Source organism: Cucurbita pepo, chromosome 6 (genome assembly GCF_057944985.1).
Source record: "Cucurbita pepo subsp. pepo isolate OVF chromosome 6, ASM5794498v1, whole genome shotgun sequence".
Taxonomy (NCBI): domain Eukaryota; kingdom Viridiplantae; phylum Streptophyta; class Magnoliopsida; order Cucurbitales; family Cucurbitaceae; genus Cucurbita; species Cucurbita pepo.
In genome coordinates, this window is record NC_141803.1 from 3,843,310 (window position 1) to 3,860,224 (window position 16,915).

General features: G+C 34.1%; 3 protein-coding genes across 4 annotated transcripts; 2 read left to right on the forward strand and 1 right to left on the reverse strand.

Annotated features, from left to right (window-relative positions):
* Window positions 1-108: 108 nt before the first annotated feature.
* LOC111797128 (DUF630 family protein, putative (DUF630 and DUF632)) lies at window positions 109-6,662 on the forward strand. 2 transcript variants are annotated; one of them, XM_023680032.2, is made up of 6 exons: window positions 109-329; window positions 433-548; window positions 820-2,430; window positions 2,895-3,106; window positions 3,911-4,134; window positions 4,794-6,662. In XM_023680032.2, exons 3-6 carry the CDS (start codon window positions 999-1,001, stop codon window positions 5,569-5,571), a joined length of 2,646 nt encoding a protein of 881 aa, XP_023535800.1. In that variant the 5' UTR covers window positions 109-329; window positions 433-548; window positions 820-998; the 3' UTR covers window positions 5,572-6,662. The 2 variants fall into 2 exon arrangements, with proteins under 2 accessions (XP_023535800.1, XP_023535799.1); XM_023680031.2 differs by having other exon boundaries at window positions 823-2,430.
* A 656-nt stretch (window positions 6,663-7,318) lies between these two features.
* Window positions 7,319-11,643, forward strand: LOC111797131 (protein disulfide-isomerase). Its single transcript, XM_023680034.2, has 10 exons — window positions 7,319-7,606; window positions 7,904-7,934; window positions 8,060-8,338; window positions 8,718-8,906; window positions 9,009-9,134; window positions 9,302-9,439; window positions 9,522-9,638; window positions 9,780-9,897; window positions 10,487-10,599; window positions 11,297-11,643. The coding sequence occupies exons 1-10, from the start codon at window positions 7,410-7,412 to the stop codon at window positions 11,483-11,485; spliced, it is 1,497 nt and encodes a 498-aa protein (XP_023535802.2). The 5' UTR covers window positions 7,319-7,409; the 3' UTR covers window positions 11,486-11,643.
* Window positions 11,644-12,332: 689 nt separating this feature from the next.
* Window positions 12,333-15,859, reverse strand: LOC111797129 (xyloglucan-specific galacturonosyltransferase 1-like). The gene is made up of 2 exons (XM_023680033.2): window positions 15,469-15,859; window positions 12,333-13,924 (listed from the first exon to the last, which is right to left on the reverse strand). Exons 1-2 carry the CDS (start codon window positions 15,798-15,800, stop codon window positions 12,493-12,495), a joined length of 1,764 nt encoding a protein of 587 aa, XP_023535801.2. The 5' UTR covers window positions 15,801-15,859; the 3' UTR covers window positions 12,333-12,492.
* Between the last annotated feature and the right edge of the window lie 1,056 nt (window positions 15,860-16,915).

Below are 16,915 nucleotides of genomic sequence, written 5' to 3' on the forward strand. Positions count from 1 at the left end.
AAATAAAATAAAATAAAAAGAAAAAAAAGTTTATTTTATTTTATTTTTTATTAAAAAAAAAAAAAAAAAAAAAAAAAAAGCGAAGGGGAAAAAGGGCTGAAAGCGGCAATGCTATAATGACAAAAACAAATCGGTTACCAACGGCGGGTTCCACGAGTCTCGTGTTCCTCTGTTTCTGCCCTTCCTCCTCTTCTTCTTCATTCCGACTCTGAATTTCGATTCAATTTCTCTGAAACACACAGATAAACAGCTACGCGAGTGAATCGAGGAAGAAGAAGAAGATCCACTGGACAAAATTTGTTCAGATCTCCACCTTCACGCATTCCGATGTCTGGTTTTTCGTTTCTTTCTATTATTCGAAGTCTTTTGCTTAATTGTTTATGTTTAAAATCACTGCAATTTGTGAATTTCGGTTCTTGATTTTGTTTTCAGAATTGGGATTTCTGTTTTTGATCCCTTGAAGTATTCATTCTATCTTTTTCTCTCTCTGTCTCTGATTCTGTGCTCCTCGCATGGATGGCTATTACGTATTCTCATCGATCTCAACGGTTAGTGGTTCTCTTCCTTCTTGAGCTGTGCGCAATTTCCCTCTCAACGATTAGTGATTCTTTTAGCTATGCTGTTCGCACTTGGAGGTTTTCTGTAATGTGTGTAAATCTGAGCTCGGCAATTCTCGTTGGAGTTGATTTTTTTTTTGTATGATCTGATTCTGTGATTTGTCTTCTCTCGTCTATGCTGTTCGATTCATTTGATTTATTCTCCACATTCTATTTTTCTTGTTTTGCGTGGTTTGTTCTGAAATTTGTTTTTCTTGTCCAGTAGATTATTTCTGGATCTGGAGTGGTTGATGTTGCTCATAATGATTCTACCTGTTTTTCGTTTCCATCGATTTGGAATCGGACGGACATGGCAGCCATGATTACGCGGGGTATGCTGGTGTTCTACGGTGGTATTGGCCTAGGGTTTTGCTCTGGGGTTTTTCTGTGGTTTCTGTTGCCATGGGCTGTGGAGGATCCAAGGTAGACGAGCTTCAATTAGTGAGTCTCTGCAGAGAGAGGAAGGAGTTAATCAAAGCTGCGTCTCGACATCGTTATGCTCTGGCTGCAGCTCATGTTACGTATTTTCAGTCTCTCAAAGACATTGGCGAAGCTATACACAAATTTGTCGACGAAGAGATTGTGATCTCTGGTGCCGAATCATCATCCTCTCATGGCTCTCCTGTTCTTACACTGCCATCCGATGAAGGGAAAGGGAAGAGGAAGAAACCGACATCTGGCGAGAATCACATAAGCTCGTCTTCATCGTCCCCGATTTTACATTCTCTTTCGATTTCACAGTCTCCTCATGAGGACGAGATTAACGGTCACTTGCATTTATCATCTGGATCGGAGTCAGAATCTGAACACAACTCTTCCGGTCATATTCAAATTGAGGATAGCCCTTTACATGATGAAGGTTATAGCCATCCTCCTTATGCTTATCCGCCAAGGGATTGGAGCTCTCCGATGAATAGCCATCCTCCTTTTGCTTATCCGCCAAGGGATTGGAGCTCTTCGACGAATACATACGCCTATTATATGCAGAGGTCAACCACTCCGGCAACGACTGTTATGTATAATGGGCCGGAAACACATACAGCTTCAGATGGGCAGTGGCCTGATCCTTCGCACAACTATCCACCATATCAGCAGTATGGAAACGGAGGGTTCTATGGGTTTCCAATGGGTTCACCACCGGATTACAGCTTGCATAATCAGCAGCCAAGGCGCACTGCTACTTCACCGCCTCCCCCTTCTCCGCCGAAGGTCTCTGCTTGGGATTTTATGAATGTTTTTGATGACTATGATAATGGTTACCAGGTTTATAATTCGGGAAATAAATATGGGTATGGTTCCATTCAGAGCAGTCCTGATTCCAACGAAGTGAGGGAGAGAGAAGGGATACCTGAGTTGGAAGATGAAACGGAGCCTGAAGCTCTGAAAGAAATTAAAGAGAGGAAGAAATTGAACGTAGAAGCAATAAAAAAGAATATGAATTCAGGGGAGGGAACTTCAAAGTTTGTACCTCAACAGAGTAGTGAGGACAGCTCAAAATCAGTGCCATTGCCAAATAGCGGTAGCTCAACGGTAAGTAAGGAAAAGGGAATAAATAACAGTCCTGATACAATTGTGTCGAAAAAATCGGAACAGGAGGAGTCAGTGGGGAAGAAGGAGGTGAGTTTCGAGATCGAGGAGACTTCGACATTAGATGTTGAATCTTCCAAGAAAAGTAATTTAACCGCATTCACTGCTTTTGGTACAAGGGACCTCCAGGAAGTTGTAAGTGAAATTAAGGTTGAGTTTGAAGCTGCTTCTAGCTATGGGAAAGAGGTTGCCATGTTGCTTGAAGTGGGGAGATTGCCTTATCGGTCTAAGATCGCTGTACTTAAAGGTTGGTACCCTTAAAACATCTCTCTCTTTCTCTCTGAAAGGGTTTGATTGATTTAACATATATGTTTTGGCCTTGTTTGATAATCAATTTTTAGTTTTTGAAAATTAACCATATAAACACTATTTTTACTATAACTTTATATGTTTTATCACTCACTTTTTACTGATGTATTCGAGAACCACGTGAAGTTTGGAAAACTAGAAAAAAAGAGAGTAGTTTTTAAGGACTTGTTTTTATTTTTATAACTTGACTAGGAATTAAAGTGTTTGTTCTCAAAATGTGGAAAGTATAATTAGATAATTTGGAGAATACATGCATAAATAAAAAAACAGAAAACTAGACTTGAAGTAGCTATCAAATGCAGCATTACTCTTTGGATCCTTTCTATTTCCTACTGCTTATATAATTCCCATATAGGTAACAAATTAGTTTGCAGTGTTACAAAAATTCCTGTTATTGTGCAGTTATTCTTTCTCGGATCCAGTACTTGGTGGCCCCTTCCTCAGCATCTTCTCGGCCGCCATTGATTTGGTTGGACCCTAAGACAGTGAAAATGGCTAAAGCATACTCTGGGTCTGGCAGTCCTGGCAACGAGCTTGACCTGAAATCTGGAAGCCTTTCATCTACGCTGGAGAAGCTTTATGCATGGGAGAAGAAACTGTATAAAGAAGTTAAGGTATTGATGAATATGAGCTATATGCTAATTATTGCTTCTTGATTATGTAGTTGATTTGATTCCAGAGGTGTTCCTTAATAAATGCATTCAAATATAAATTTGTAGAGAGTCTAGATAAGCTTGATAGATTGGCATCCTTTTTAATGTCAACACCGTCAGAATGCGTTTTAAGATAAGGAGAATTCATGTCTACACAACTAAATTCTACACTAATAAAAAAGAAAGGAATTGTTATTGAGTAAGAACACATGCTTTTGATTTTGATTCAATGAACCTGATTTGTGTACTCTACTTTTGCTGAAGAGAAGACAAGCTCATTCTCATTGCGACTTCCTTTTGGTTTTCTGTTACTAGACCAGTTGTTCTTGTGATCCTTAGCATTCGCGTCTTGTTTTGTTGGTGGAAAGTGTTGGCTTTAGCAAAAGGAGCTTTCTCGTGTTAAGTTCTAAATGAAATTGTATCCCATATGTTAGTTACATGCTAACATTAAAAATACTCATTAAGCCATTTCCCCTCCTGCTTGACTATTAATTTTATCTACGTGGTTCTAGCTTTGTAAGTATATGAATGACCTTTAACGATGACTGGAGGTTATGAAATCATCGGGTGAAGATAGCTACAATTTTTTTAGGTAGAATAAAAAAAAGACTTGAATGATGTTGTGCATTGACATGAAAAGGCTGTCCTATTCATAACAAATCTCTAATGTGATGTTCTAGGATGGATGAATGTAGCTTCATTGCTTTTAGTTAGGTGTTTGGGTATAAATAACTTTCCTGACTACTGTTTTGTGTTTTTTGCCAGGATGAAGAAAGGTTACGTGTTATTTATGAAAAACTGTGCAAGAAGTTGAAAAGGTTAGACGACCAAGGAGCTGATTCCACTAAAATTGATGCTGTGCATGCCTCTATTAGAAGATTATCAACCAAGATCGACGTCTGTATCAAAGCCGCTGATGCTATATCGAGCAGTATACATAAGTTACGGGATGAAGAACTGCAGCCTCAATTAACTGAGCTGATTCATGGGTATTCAAACACTTCCATTCTTGATTATTCAATTCTTTATAATCTATAGTTGCAATGATTTGTGAAATAGATTTCATATCCTTAGTTTGAATGTTTATTGAGGGAACTTGCTAAATCACCGATCAATATTAATATTAATTTGAAGAGGAAATGACATTACAGATGGGATGTTCTGTTTTAATACCATACTAAAGTACTCATTAGCCAAATAAAACTAAGTTTAAGCTGATGGTTACTGTAAAATTAATTCTATCAATACTTCAACAAAACTGTATAAGATTTTCTCTTTGGCTTAAGATGAAATAGAGAGATGCAATGTAAGATCCCACATCGGTTGGAGAGGAGAGTGAATCACCCTTTATAAGGATGTGGAAACGTCTCCCTAGCAGATGTGTTTTAAAAACCTTGAGGGTAAGTCTGAAAGGGAAAGCCCAAATAGGACAATATCTACTACCGGTGGGCTTGGGCCGTTACATGCAATTTGCATAAGTTATTTTAACATGGGCTTTCACATGATACCTTTTGAATTCTTGGATTATATCACTATAAACAGCATATAAAGATAACCTGCCTATTAACTTTGGCAGTTTCCATGGCATCTTTGTTTGCAAGTGGCTAGACATGAACATGTAATGAATTTTGCTCTTTTTTACATGCAGGTGGATAAAAATGTGGAGATCCATTCTCAAATGCCACCAGAAACAGTTTCAAGCACTCATGGAGAGTAAGTTTCGGTCATTAAAAGCTAGAACGGGCTCGAGAAGAGATGAGAGTTTGAAAGCTACTGTGGATCTTGAAATGGAACTTGTCAATTGGTGCACCAGATTTAACAATTGGATCCACACCCAAAAAGCTTATGTTGAATCATTAAATGGATGGCTCTTACGATGCCTTAACAAGGAGCCTGAAGAAACCGCCGATGGAGTCGCTCCTTTTTCGCCAGGTCGAATGGGAGCTCCACCGGTTTTCATTATTTGCAATGATTGGCACCAAGCTATGCTTGAAATCTCAGAAGATAAAGTGGTTGGTGCCATTCATGGTTTTGCTTTGAACTTGCATGAGTTATGGGAAAGACAAGATGAGGAACAACGTCAGAGAATCAAAGCCAACTTCCTTTACAAGGATTTTGAAGAACATCTTAGATCCTTAAAAATCGAGAGGGCAACGATAAAACCCGACCAGGACGAGGCATCGGGAGGAACTGTACTTTCAAAAGCTCCTACTGAAAGTGGAGTTTCGCCACCAGAGGATGTGAAAGTTAATTTGGATTCATTGAGGAGGAAGCTATATGATGAGAGAGCAAAACACAAGGATGCCATTAAGCTGGTTCACAATGCTGCTTCAAATAGCATACAGGCAGGCTTGGTTCCAATCTTTGAGGCTTTGGAAAAATTCAGTTCTGAGGTCACAAAAGCTCATGAGCAAGTCAGGCTTTAAACCTTTTACAGGCTAATACCTGAAGTACGATTTGGCCCGCTACATCACGTTGTCGCATTTCATTCGGCCGGACAGGATTGTACCACAGCAGGTTGCGTGCACTCGGGGGACTCGCTACGACATACCGGCGCTCGTAAATCCTGGTAGATTCATGTAAGAATCCCCTCTCTTTCATGTACATATATATATATAAGCCATTGAGATGACCTGGTGTATGTAAACTATTAGTCTAGCTAGCAGATAGAAGCCATGGAAATGGATTAGACACACTGAGATAAAAAAGAATGAATAAGATAGCTAGAAGTGAGATTTTTGGAACAGAAAATTGGATGAGGAGAGGGGTCTTCTTAATCCTAAGGAGAACACAGATTTTAGTGGTTTGGTCAGTGTTACGGTCCTGCTTGTCCAGATCGTGTCCATAATTGTGTTGCAAGTTCAGAAGGAGTGTAATTGTGGCGCTTTTCACCTTCATTTGAGGAACATAGATGTTAGAAGTTTGCTTAGTGTTACGGTCATACTTGTCCAAAGCATGTTCATAATTGTATTGCAAGTTTAGAACGAGTGCAATCTTGACACTTAGCACCTTCATTTGAGGAACATAGATTTTAGAGGTTTGCTTAGTGTTGCAGTCATACTTGTCCACAACGTGTTCATAATTGTACTGCAAGTTCAGAACGAGTGCAATCCTGATACTTAGCACCTTCATTTGAGGAACATAGATTTTAGAGGTTTGTTCAGTATTACGGTCATACTTATCCAGAGCGTGTTCATAACTGTGTTGTGAGTTCAGAACGAGTGCAGTTGTGACACTTAACACCTTCATTTGAGGAACATAGATTTTAGAGTTTGTTTAGTGTTATGGTCATGCTTGTCCTGAGCATGTTCACAATTGTGTTACGAATCTTGAACGAGTGCAACTGTGGCACCTTCTTTGAGGAATGATGTATAGAAATTCATTTATCGATACATTTTTTTAGATTCTTCTAGAATCTCCGAGATGGAAGAACTTCCCAAAATTTTGATGATCTATGATTGAGGGAGGAGTACAGTTGTTGAATTATTATTATTATTATTATTATTTTTGCATTAAATTGAGTAGTAAGTAATGTATTGACGTTTCTTTTAGGGAAAATAATTCAAATTTAACCATGAATCGTTAGGTTTTATGAATTTGAGCTATAAACTTCCAATTTCATTTATTCAATTAATCTATTTATCCACTAATTTTAAATAAAAATAAAATAAAATTACGACTTTGTCAAAATTCATAAATTTTCAAAAAAATAATTAAGCTGTATATTAGTTTTTAAATTATAAAATTATAATGTGTTTGACTAATCTATGCTCAAATTAGCAATAATTAAATCATTGTTACAATTTATTTCTTTTTAAAAAATATAATATTGCAATCATTTTTTATTGTAATTATTTTTTAATTTCATAGGAGAAAATGCAAATATTTAACTTTATCACAAAAGTATTAAAATCAGAATAATATTTTAACAAATTTAATTTTAATAGAAAAATAAATATTTAATATTTTGGTGAATTTTAAACATGGAATAGGTAAATAAAATATTAAATTTTGTAAATTAAATAATCACAATTAACGTAATAATTGTGGTGTAAAAATAAATAAATAAATACGCATTATAAACGTTTTTTTTTTTTAATATGACGAAAATAAATTGTAAATGCCAAAGAGCTCAGAGTGGTCCTATCCAGGTTTGTCTTAAGCATGCGAAGCACGTGGTCGGCAAATGGCGCGATTTTCTCTCTTCTCTTGATCTCTACAATCAATGCTGTAAGCAGGCGAGAGAGAGCTCTGACCAACGGCTATGGCTATGGCTATGGCGATGGCGTCCGCCATTTCTCTCTGCTTCGTTGCTCTTTTTGCCTTACGTTCTTCTTTCTTCGTGCTCACAGTTGCTGCGACGTCCGATAACCCGGAGTTCGTCGTCGAGTTGGACCGTTCTAACTTCACCAACTTCGTAAGCAAGCTCGATTTCCTTATCGTCTCCTTCTACACTCCGAGGTATACTGATTTATCTGCTTAATTTGTGGTTCTTTTGTGTAGTTCAATTCCTTCATTGCTCGGTTCTTACTTGTTGCTTTTGTTATTTTACCTCTACGTCTTACTATCTTAAATTGAAGTATGTAAAACTAGGTGTTGCCGTTGTTTTTTACATTTCTTTCTTCATTTCGTTGTGGATTGTTCACTTTTCCTTGTATTTTGGTTGGTCGGTACTATCCTCTAAAACAATCGCGCGTTTCCTTTTTCTTGGCTATTAGTCGTGGCGTTTGATTACAACTTGCAATGATTTCGTTTCAGATGTGGACATTGTAAGAGGCTGGCACCGGAGGTGATATATATCTCTGTTCCTAATATCAGTAATTTGTAATCTGATTTTCGGAGTGCTATTGGACTGATCTTGAATCTCGAGAATTTAGGTATCGTAACTGACTGACTTGTTGAAATATTTTGCAGTATGAAAAAGCTGCTAATATTCTGAGTAAGCATGATCCTCCTTTGACTTTAGCAAAGGTTAATATTTTCAATGAAGCAAATGAGGGACTTGCTGGATCCGACGGCACAATTTCTATCAAGATTGTGAGAGAGGGAGGTAAGAATGTTCAAGAGTACAAGGGCCCTCTTGATGCAGATGGTATTGTTGAATACGTGAAGAGACAGTATGGGCCTGCCTCTGTTGAAATAAACACTGTGGAGGATGCCCAAAATTTCATATCTGACAATAAGATTGCTGTTGTGAGTACTCTATTTTGGGTACTCTCATCTTGCTGAAGCAAGTTAATAAGCTTGACTTAGCATTAGAGCAATTTTAGGATAATAGATTTTAGGATAATAGAAGTTATTGACTTGAATAGGTTTAGAAAAATTGTTAGTCTTTGATTAGGAAGAATTCGTTAGAAACTTGACGAGAAAGTTTAGGAGATCAATTGTGTTTTATCCAATACTCATGAGATGCATGTTATTTTTACGTCAACAAAGAGAATTGAAAAGCATAAGTGTTTAAGATTGCTTTGTTCCAAAAAGCTTTGTTATTTGGCTTCAATTATTTGTTTCGACATATTTAGATCGTGGGTCATTCATTTCAACATAATTCTCATATTTTCTCTACTTGCAGGTGGGCATATTCCCTCAATTTTCTGGGGAGGAGTTTGAAAACTATACTATCCTAGCCAAGAAATTGCGTTCTACTGAAGAATTTTTTCATACTTCAGATGCTAAACTTCTTCCGCGTGGTAAATCATCTGTCACTGGTCCCTTAATGAGGGTGCTCAAGCCATTCGATGAGCTCTTTGTTGATACTCAGGTAAAGGAGAATTCTCCATGTCTCTATGTTCTTGAATACCAATTATCCTGACATATCATAATTGGCTGCGAACTGGGATTCTTATGGAAGCTAAACTTTCAGGATTTCGACGTGGATGCCCTCGAAAAATTTGTTGAGAAATCAATTGTGCCTACAGTAACCATCATGGATGGTGACAAGAACAATCAACGTCTAGTTGATAATTTCATGTATAATTCAAATTCAAAGGTTAGAAGGAATCTAGGAACTACTTATTGGTTTATATAGATGATTTAATACTAGTAGTTGGAGATGGAAATTTTGCGTGGACAGGTGAGCATTCTAACAGTTCATATGCTAAAGTTATTCTTTTCTCGAGGATTTTCTAATCAAAATCCCGTCTCCAAATTTTGTAGGTCATGTTGTTTATAAATTTTAGCAGTGAGATTGCTGCTTCCTTTGAATACAAGTATCGTGAACTTGCTGAGCTATACAAAGGAGATGGCCTCAGTTTTCTGATGGCAGATATTGATGCTAGTTTGCATGCGATTAAGGTCCATAATTCGGTATCCCTTTATTGTCATTGTAATATATATGTTCAAAAACTTTATTGTTCTCTGTTCTTGTAAATTACAGCAATATGGAGTTAAGGATGGTCAAATACCCTTTATTATCTTACTAAGTGATAAAACAAAGTATCTGAAATCCAATGTGGAGCCTGATGAACTTTCTCCTTGGTTGAAAAGATATAAGGTGATACCTCTCCCTCTGTTCAAGTGTTCCATATTTCAAAATTTCCGATGAGTTTTTTCATTTCTCATCCTCAGTTTTGATGGTTAATTAGTTCATATTAATTGCTCTGGGATTTTGTTATGACTAGTTTCATTTCTGCAGAATAGAGAATTGGAACCATACATAAAATCTGAACCTATACCAGAGCATAATGACGAGCCCGTGAAAGTGGTGGTATCTCACACATTTCAGGACATAGTTTTCAAATCAAGGAAGAATGGTATGTATAAGCACATTCATTGGAACACATGTGAGTTTAAACGGTTATTTACTGCTGTTTTCGATTTTGATCTGGGTATTTACATGGCTCAAAATTGGAAATTGATCCTATCACTTTTGGTTAGTGATCTTGCATTGCAACTTAATTGATCAGTATCCAGAGAAAGTTGTTAATGGAGTGAAAATAGGGATTGCTGTGAATTAGTTTATGATATTCAACCATTGAAATTGGCTGAGATAACCGTCAAAAATCGAGCACGAATGTTACTTTTCGTGTCGTTTAATAACTATTTTGTTTTCTCAAACCTTTTTAGTAAGTTTTTCACCTTTTTAAAAAACACATTTGAATCTTTAGCCAAATTTCAAAAACCAATTCAAGTTTTTTAAAATTACTTATATAGTTTCAAAACTTTTGAATACGTTTTTTTAGAAGGTACATGATAAAACAAGAAAACTATACAGGGGTAGTAGTAGTGGTAAAAAATAAAATAGTTATCAAACGGGTCTTTCGTTTTTGTTATTCAGTTTGCATTTCTTAGTTGCATGATTACAATAGAATTGGCACGTCCCTGATACATGCTTCACCGCAGTTCTGCTCGAGTTTTACGCTCCTTCGCATAAAGCCTGCAAACAGCTGGCTTCAGTCTTTGAGGATCTTGCCATGGCATATCGAAGTGATCCTGATGTCATAATTGCTAAATTCGTAAGATATATTCTATACCCTTTTTTAATGCTTCTCTGCTACATCTTGTTATCTTTATACGCTTGCTTGCTCCGTATGCTAAAAAATAGATGGACATCATAGTGGCTGTTAGCACAATAAATCCATTTTTTTAGCATGCATGAAAACTGAAAAAAAAAACAGTCTCAGTGACTAGTTGCCAGTGATTGCTCCGTTTTGATCTTCGATCGAAGTAGTCAAAACGAATAACCGAAGCATAATGAAACACTCACAAATCACACTACGTACTAAAATACTTTAATCACAATACTTTTTCTACTCCAAAATAAGAGATTATTAACAATACTTTGTACTAATAACTTTTCTCCTAGAAATGCTCAACGATTAATAATTTCTCATAGTAATGCTCTACTCCACCATTAATAAATCATGGGTCAACAATGCACTTATAATATGACATGTAATTATTTCAAACAGTTTATTAACTTTTCAATGCATGATTCCAACGTTCAACTTTGAATAAGTCCTTCGGACATATATATATTAAAATAAATATTATTTTTGTCCAAATAATAGTTTTTATGATCTGAATAATTGCATCCCCTGTATATCTATTGTCCCTAAACTCCTATAAATTCTTGCATCACATCGTTTTGAGTCGTTTTCGAAGTAAATTTACACTAATTTTTATCATTGACGTACATGGTGACTTCTTCAGGATATTTTTGCAAATGACTTAGTACATGACTTTGAGATCTGGACACTCCCTACTATTTACTTCAAATCAGCTGATGGGAACATATCAAAATACACCGGGTATGCAACGAAGAAAGACTTAAGAGATTTCATTGAAAAGAATAGATCGAAAGCTGCTGATGAACATTCGGATTTGAAGGATGAGCTCTAATGGCGGTAAGCTCTCTGTTCTTACACATTATCTGTAGAATGTTTCTATTTTTCTTTTCTATGGGTATCAAATGGGTTAGATCTCTAACATTGCTAGCTCTCTACCCTTGAAAATTAGCATAAATTTAGCAAACGTAAATCATCTTAAATCTTTTGATATTTGTTTCTGTTTTATTGGAGTTTAGGATAACCAATTGTGAGAGCTATTATAGGCCAGAGACTAGGATTTGACACGTGGATATTAGATGAAGGGCTAAATTAATAAAAATATCTTAAACTTTTTACTTTCTTTCCAACCATACTTTTAAACTTTCCAAAGTTTCAAATTAACCCCTTTTAACTTTCAAAAATGTTTTAAAAAAACTTCAAAAAATGTTTTAAAATATTTTTACCGTTATTATTTTTTTTTTTATTTAATGAAAATGACGAGTGTTTTGTTTAAAAAATCTTTCTAATAGTAGTATTAATACGCTTTTTAACTTTATTAAAAAAAAACAAAAAAAAAAACTCATAAATTGTCTTTAAGCTTTTTATACATGTGTAGTTTTGATTATTTTTTTTTTAAATTAAAGGTATTTTTGAGGTTGTTTAATGGTATTAAAAATTTGAGGGTATTTTTTAAATAAATTATTAATGAGTTTTATTCAAAAATAAAAATAGGATATTTTCAAACTTTTTTGTTAAATATTTTTTTAGAGTTTATCTTTTAAATGATGTTATTAAAACTTTTAAAATTTTAGGAGTATTTTTTTTGTTTGATAAATTGCAAAAATTATTTTTATTAATTTAGCCTAGATAAAAAAAAATTGATCTTAGTTTTTAGGATAATTAATTAAATAAGTATGAACTAACTATGATATTAGATTTCGTTCTATAATATTATCAAAATCTTATGAATTTCTCGATAAATTATTGGCCCAATATTTATACAAACATAATTAAAAAAAAAAAAAAAAAATCAACATTTTTCTCTTCAAATTAAACCAAAAATAATGAACACTCAATTCATTACAACATCGAAACCCTTCGAAGCAAATTATTAATTGCTATATCATAAGCATCTTGGAATTTCCGAATCAAATTATTCGAATCTCCATAAACCAAGCCAGGCATTAGTTCATAAACAATATACCTTCTCATTTCCTCTCTTTTTTCCAATGAAATCCCTTTCAATTTTTCCACCACATTTTCTCCACTTCTCTTCAACTCTTTCTTGTCAATCATCACTGAATATTTCCCATAATCCTCCGGTAAATGCCATGGATACTGATAGTACGCCGTAAACGGATCGAAAAACACCGGAATACAACCTGAAATCAACGAATCAAATACCGATTTCCTGGTCGGACTGTCTCCGGGCGGCTGCAGGCAAAATTCCGATTCCAAAAACAGCTCAATCACCGCCTCCGGCCGGTCGCAGTCTCCACTCGTGCAGTCCATATGCCGGCAGAGCCGTTCCGCCGCCGCTGCTGCTGCGGCGCAATGGTTGATTAATAACGACCGTATGTTTTCCGGCGAGTCGGGTCGGGCTGCTCCTGCGAACCCGACGAGATGTTTCCTCTTCGATCGGTGGGCTTTTCGTTGCCAAGCGAAAACGTCGTCGTCTTTGTGAGGATGGAAGAATGTAGGATGGGGTATTCCGACGTCGTTTTGATGCCATGGTTGTCGTTCTATTAAGAGCTTGATAGGGTTCTGTAATTCGTCGAATTCTAGAAATTTTGTTCCCCAATTTGCGTTTCTTCGAAAATCCCATGAGATTTTCCCCAAAACAAAGACGTGATCCTTGCCGGAGTTTTGAATCCATGGCTTCTGATCCGACAGCCATTGAATTAGCTCTAAGCCTAATGAATCCTTCAGAGAATTCGTTACATTGTTCTTGAAATGCCATCGGAGAATGTCCATTCCGCCATAGTAGGGCACGTAGAAAAGCTTCGCTTCGTCTTGCTTGTAAACTCTGCAAGGATGCTTTAGAATCCTGGAATGGAAGATCGGCTCGAGCGCGTACTGATGAGTATTGTACCATCCTTTCCCCAGCGCCGGAATCGGATCTCCTAACCCTTCGTTTCTGAAATGTTTGCAGAAATCCATCCATGGAACCATCTCGCCGCACTGCTCCACCAGCTCTTTATTGAACTTCGCCGGAAGTTCGTACACGTAAATGCCTCTTCCGCCGCACTCCGCCGCCTCAACATTATTGTTCCCCGTCGACACCTTCATCCACGACCTCTGCCGCCGTAGCTGCTCTTCAATGGCCTTCATTGCATTCATAATCTCCTCTTCGTCTCCGCTTCCGGCCGTGATTCGACGGCCATCGACGGAATGTTCGCCGTCGTCGTCGTTGATCTCCTTGTTCTTCATGGAAGGTTCTGGAACTTCAACGATCTCGTTTATATACCCATTATTGGAACTGGAATTTCGTAGTTCTCTCGTTTCTAATTCCCTGTATGGAAATATTTATAAATAATTATTTAAATTGAGAATTAAATTAATATTTTATGGTTATTTATAGTAATACCATCACTAATAATTAATATTTATATCTAACGCTCCAATTAATTAAAAATAATAATAAGGAGAATTAAATCAATTTAACGCTTGCTGTAATAATAAAAAAAAAAATCAATTGAACATTTTAATTTTCTATTTTCTATTTTTTATTTTAAAAGTTAGAGAAAACTAATTGTGAATAAGCTAGGGATTATTTGGTTAATAATGATAATAATAATAATTTATTAAGGTTAAATTAAAACTTTCATTTTTGTATCTATTATTTTACTTAATTAAATCTATAGAAAAATATATATAACATTTTCATTTACTTTTAGAAAATTACAAATAAATCCTTTCCAATTGGCTTGTATCTATTATCGATTAAATCTATAAAAAAAATAATAATAATAGAAAATATCCCATTTTCATTAACTTTTAAAAAATTATAAATAAATCCTTAAAACTTTCAAATTTGTATAATCTATAAATAAATAAAAAGTTCCATTTTTATTCACTTTTAGAAAATTGCAAATAAAACCTTAAAACTTTCAAATTTGCATACTGTCCCATTTTCATTACTTTTAGAAAATTGCAAATAAATCCTTAAAATTCTTAAATTTGCATAAATTTATACCAAAGTAGAAAATGTCCCATTTTCATTACTTTTAAAAAATTGCAAATAAATCCTTAAAATTCTTAAATTTGCATAAATTTATACCAAAGTAGAAAATGTCCCATTTTCATTACTTTTAAAAAATTGCAAATAAATCCTTAAAATTCTTAAATTTGCATAAATTTATACCAAAGTAGAAAATATCCCATTTTCATTACTTTTCTAGTAAATCCTTAAAATTCTTAAATTTGCATAAATTTATACCAAAGTAGAAAATATCCCATTTTCATTACTTTTAGAAAATTGCAAATAAATCCTTAAAATTCTTAAATTTGCATAAATTTATACCAAAATAGAAAATGTCCCATTTTCATTACTTTTAGAAAATTGCAAATAAATCCTTAAAATTCTTAAATTTGCATAAATTTATACCAAAATAGAAAATGTCCCATTTTCATTACTTTTAGAAAATTGCAAATAAATCCTTAAAATTCTTAAATTTGCATAAATTTATACCAAAATAGAAAATGTCCCATTTTCATTACTTTTAGAAAATTACAAATAAATCCTTAAAACTCTCAAATTTGCATAAACTTATACCAAAATAGAAAAGTTCCTATTTACCTCACTTTTAGAAAATTGCAAATAAATCCTTAAAACTTTCAAATTTGCATAAACTTATACTAAAATAGAAAAGGTCCCGTTTTCATTACTTTTAGAAAATTGCAAATAAATCCTTTAAATTCTCATACTTTCATCTTAATCTATTAAATCTATATTAAAAAAAAAAAAAAAAAAAAAAAACATTTTGGTTCCCTTAAAAAAAAATATATGAAAGGTACTAAACTCGTAATTTAACAAAATAAAAACGAAAACATTACCGAAGGGCGAGCTCGGGACGACTATGATTAACAACTTGTACCGGAATCTCGAAGTCGGGGCGGGAGCCAGCAGAGAGGCAATAAAGATTGGTAAGCTTTCTAGAGGAAACACAAACATGAATGAATCTCCGAGAAACAATGGAGGTTGAAGAAGACCATAAAAGCATAAACAATGTCAACAAAATTGCAGCAGGGGTTCCGTACAAAACGGCGCCGTATAGACCCGCCTTCCTTCTTTCGTCCACTTTCTTGGATTGCTTGGCAATGGCGGACGACCTTCTAGAAACCGCCATTTTTGGGCTGGACTGAAGAAGCTTGTAGGTCGTGGCCATGGCTTCTCGAGTTTTTTTTTTTTTTTTTTTCTTTTATTTTCTCGAGGCTTAAATATGGCTTTATAGGGTACAAATTCGTAATTATTTCTATTTATTATGTAATTATTTCGAAAAATATTGATTTTTTAAAAAAGAAAAGTAATTAAATTGTGAATTTCTTGTTTTTTAAAGTCTAAATTCAATGGGAAAAAATGTATTTTTTTTTTCAGTTAATATATTTGAATTATTATTGTTTTTTAAGTACAAATGTGATGACTAGGAAGTACGGAAAATACAAAATAAAATGAAATTAATAAATAATAATAATAATTTGTTTAAAAATTAAACCCGAAAAAAATATATTTACTAAACCATTTTTTAAAAAATTAAATATATATATATTTTTTAGTTTAAGGATATTAATATTATTTTTAAAAATTTAATTAAAAGTATTTTTTAAAAATTTATAAAATATTTAAGGATATTTTTAAATTTTTAAGAGGAGTTTAAGAGATTAATAGTTTTTTTTTTTTTTAATTTTAAAAATTTAAAAGTTGGAAGGATATTTCTTTTTAATTAATTTAGTCCTAATAAATAAACATTGATTTAGTAATATAATGGAAATATTTATGAATATGTCCATATTTTAAAAGTTGGAAGGATATTTCTTTTTAATTAATTTAGTCCTAATAAATAAACACTGTTTTAGTAATATAATGGAAATATTTATGAATTGGAGGTTCAAAATCAAACAATTAATTACATACCATAAATTTGGAAGTAAAATTGTGAATTATTAATTTAATAAATTAATACACATTTTTTTACTCAGAGTAATATTATTTTAGCGATAAATCTATAAAATTAAAATCTCCAACGTCAATATTGATATTTTAGTTCCTTTAACTAATTTATACATATGAATTAAATACCGTCTATAAAAATAGGTGAAAATGCACGTTTTTTCAACATTCTTTAAGATTGAAAATTCGATCCCGAAATTTTATAATGAAGACCCGTTTGCTCCGGTTATTTGTTTACATTTATTTGAAAATGTGTGCATAGACTCGAAATAGATTTAAAAAAAAAAATTGAATACATTTATTATTAAACTAGGGGTGGTTGGAGGGCTTGGG

What these genes read in the sequence shown, in the direction of transcription:
- LOC111797128 (XM_023680032.2), top strand. Translation starts at nt 999, where the DNA reads ATGGGCTGTGGAGGATCCAAGGTAGACGAGCTTCAATTAGTGAGTCTC. An exon ending in TAAGATCGCTGTACTTAAAG is followed by an intron (nt 2,431 to 2,894) that starts GTTGGTACCCTT and finishes GTTATTGTGCAG; the next exon opens with TTATTCTTTCTCGGATCCAG. An exon ending in TTAACTGAGCTGATTCATGG is followed by an intron (nt 4,135 to 4,793) that starts GTATTCAAACAC and finishes TTTTACATGCAG; the next exon opens with GTGGATAAAAATGTGGAGAT.
- LOC111797131 (XM_023680034.2), top strand. Translation starts at nt 7,410, where the DNA reads ATGGCTATGGCTATGGCGATGGCGTCCGCCATTTCTCTCTGCTTCGTT. An exon ending in GTAAGAGGCTGGCACCGGAG is followed by an intron (nt 7,935 to 8,059) that starts GTGATATATATC and finishes AATATTTTGCAG; the next exon opens with TATGAAAAAGCTGCTAATAT. An exon ending in AGCTCTTTGTTGATACTCAG is followed by an intron (nt 8,907 to 9,008) that starts GTAAAGGAGAAT and finishes CTAAACTTTCAG; the next exon opens with GATTTCGACGTGGATGCCCT.
- LOC111797129 (XM_023680033.2), bottom strand. Translation starts at nt 15,800, where the DNA reads ATGGCCACGACCTACAAGCTTCTTCAGTCCAGCCCAAAAATGGCGGTT. An exon ending in CGTCCCGAGCTCGCCCTTCG is followed by an intron (nt 13,925 to 15,468) that starts GTAATGTTTTCG and finishes ATTTCCATACAG; the next exon opens with GGAATTAGAAACGAGAGAAC.